General features: G+C 42.8%; 1 protein-coding gene across 1 annotated transcript in view; it reads right to left on the reverse strand.

The window, feature by feature from the left end:
• The window catches only part of wdr7 (WD repeat domain 7), a 133,029-nt gene extending 131,378 nt beyond the window's left edge, over positions 1–1,651 (reverse strand). The window contains exons 1-2 of the mRNA XM_015391739.1: positions 1,543–1,651; positions 1,385–1,463 (exon numbers count right to left, since the gene is read on the reverse strand). Of these exons, the coding sequence (XP_015247225.1) occupies positions 1,385–1,463; positions 1,543–1,634 (171 nt within the window). The 5' untranslated portion in view covers positions 1,635–1,651. The remainder of the gene's footprint in view (positions 1–1,384; positions 1,464–1,542) is intronic.
• Positions 1,652–1,767: the final 116 nt, after the last annotated feature.

A 1,767-nucleotide genomic window follows, 5' to 3' on the forward strand; every position in this document is an offset into this window, starting at 1 on the left:
CCAGAATTCTGACTTTAATCCCAGAATTCTGACTTTAATCCCAGAATTCTGACTTTAATCCCAGAATTCTGACTTTAATCTCAGAATTCTGACTTTAATCTCAGAATTCTGACTTTTTTTTCTCAGAATTCTGACTTTAATCTCAAAATTCTGACTTTTTTTCTCAGAATTCTGACTTTAATCTCAGAATTGTGGGTCTTAATGTAGATTGGCACCATGAAGGAAGAGATGTGGGAGCTCTCAGCTTCACTGACAAAGATGTGAGCTGTTTGAGAGGACCAGTGTCAGAGGGGTCCCCTCATTAATGGAGGAGCAGAAGGTGATTAAAACAAGAGAGCTAGTCTCTAAAACAGACATGGCCACGGCTTGATGCTAACATGTTTGTTAGCTGTCAGAATTAAGTCAGAATTCTGAGATTAATCTCAGAATTCTGACTTTTTCCCAGGCTAAACTGAAATAAAATTAAAAAATCTAACTTTTTTTTTTTTTTTCCCCAGTGGCCCTAATCCTCTTCCGTATTAATCACTTCATGGCTTACAGCCTGATTCTGATTTTCCTTCCTCTCTGTTGTGCCTGTAGCTGTTTGCACGTCTTGACATCATCAGAGAGGCGGAGCTTCTCTTTCAACACCACCTGATTCTCCAGAGAGGGATCAGGTTTGGATTATCGAAGCGGCGGACTGGACGGCACTTCCACAGATCTAACAGGGCACAGAGCGGCGGCTGGCCGGGGCTACGGCAGACCATTTTAACACTTAATAAAAGCACGCTCCTCTGATGTTTCATTTGTAGATCGCTACAATAGGATTGTTCCTGGTCTAAACGATATCCCCAAGAGAACAGAACTATAATTATAGATTTCCTAAATCACATTTTTACAAAAGGAATCTTAATTTGAGGATATTAAAAATTAAAACTCTACTAGTAAAAATCAAGTTTCAGATCCCTAGAAATCTTCACACATTTTAAGACATTTATCAGCTTAAATAATAAATATTTTTATCTGATCATTTCTTATTTTATCCTCTCAGCATCATCTTCTCTTTGTTCCATTCTGACTGAATCGTCTCGGCTGCACTTCTTTACGCTACATCAAAACCTCAACCTGTCCCTGATTGGTTGCCACGACGGCATTTCGCAGGAAATTCCCATCTTTTCAGCTCCGCTCCGTCTGTGTGGCATCACTATCTGTTCCATCAATCAGAGCGCCGTAAAGAGGGAGACGTGACCACGTTAAAGCTCTATCTTCCAGCTCTATATATGACCATTCATGGTAGCCCTCCAACAGACCCACCGGGCTCAGCTCAGGAGCCCCGCCCCCTCCTCTAACGGCCCCCACTTCTTTGGCATGTTTCCACATGACGATCAGAGACTCCTGGTCTTACCTGAATGCCAGTGTGAGCGCAGGCCAGCTTGGTGAACTCGATGCAGCGTCCGTCGTTCACATCCCACAGACACATCTCCCTAGAAACGCAGAAACACGCCGTCAGGCGGACATTTTGGAACAGAACACAGACCGCCATGAGGACGTCAGGAAACCCACCCGCTCTCTGAAGCGCTGACCATGTACTGCTTGTCGCTGCTGTTACTGGCTTTAGACAGACAGGTGATGGAGGAGGTGTGACCGAACAGCATCGCTCTGGGACAGATCTGGAGAGGAGGAGTAGAAAAAATAAGAAGAAAGAATAGAGAAAAAAAAATAAAAAAGAAAGAGGAACTTAAAAAATGTATCTTCTTTTACTTATTAAAGGAAAAGTCGCTCATATTC

The sequence above is a fragment of the Cyprinodon variegatus genome, unplaced genomic scaffold (genome assembly GCF_000732505.1).
Source record: "Cyprinodon variegatus isolate N-32 unplaced genomic scaffold, C_variegatus-1.0 Scaffold558, whole genome shotgun sequence".
Taxonomy (NCBI): domain Eukaryota; kingdom Metazoa; phylum Chordata; class Actinopteri; order Cyprinodontiformes; family Cyprinodontidae; genus Cyprinodon; species Cyprinodon variegatus.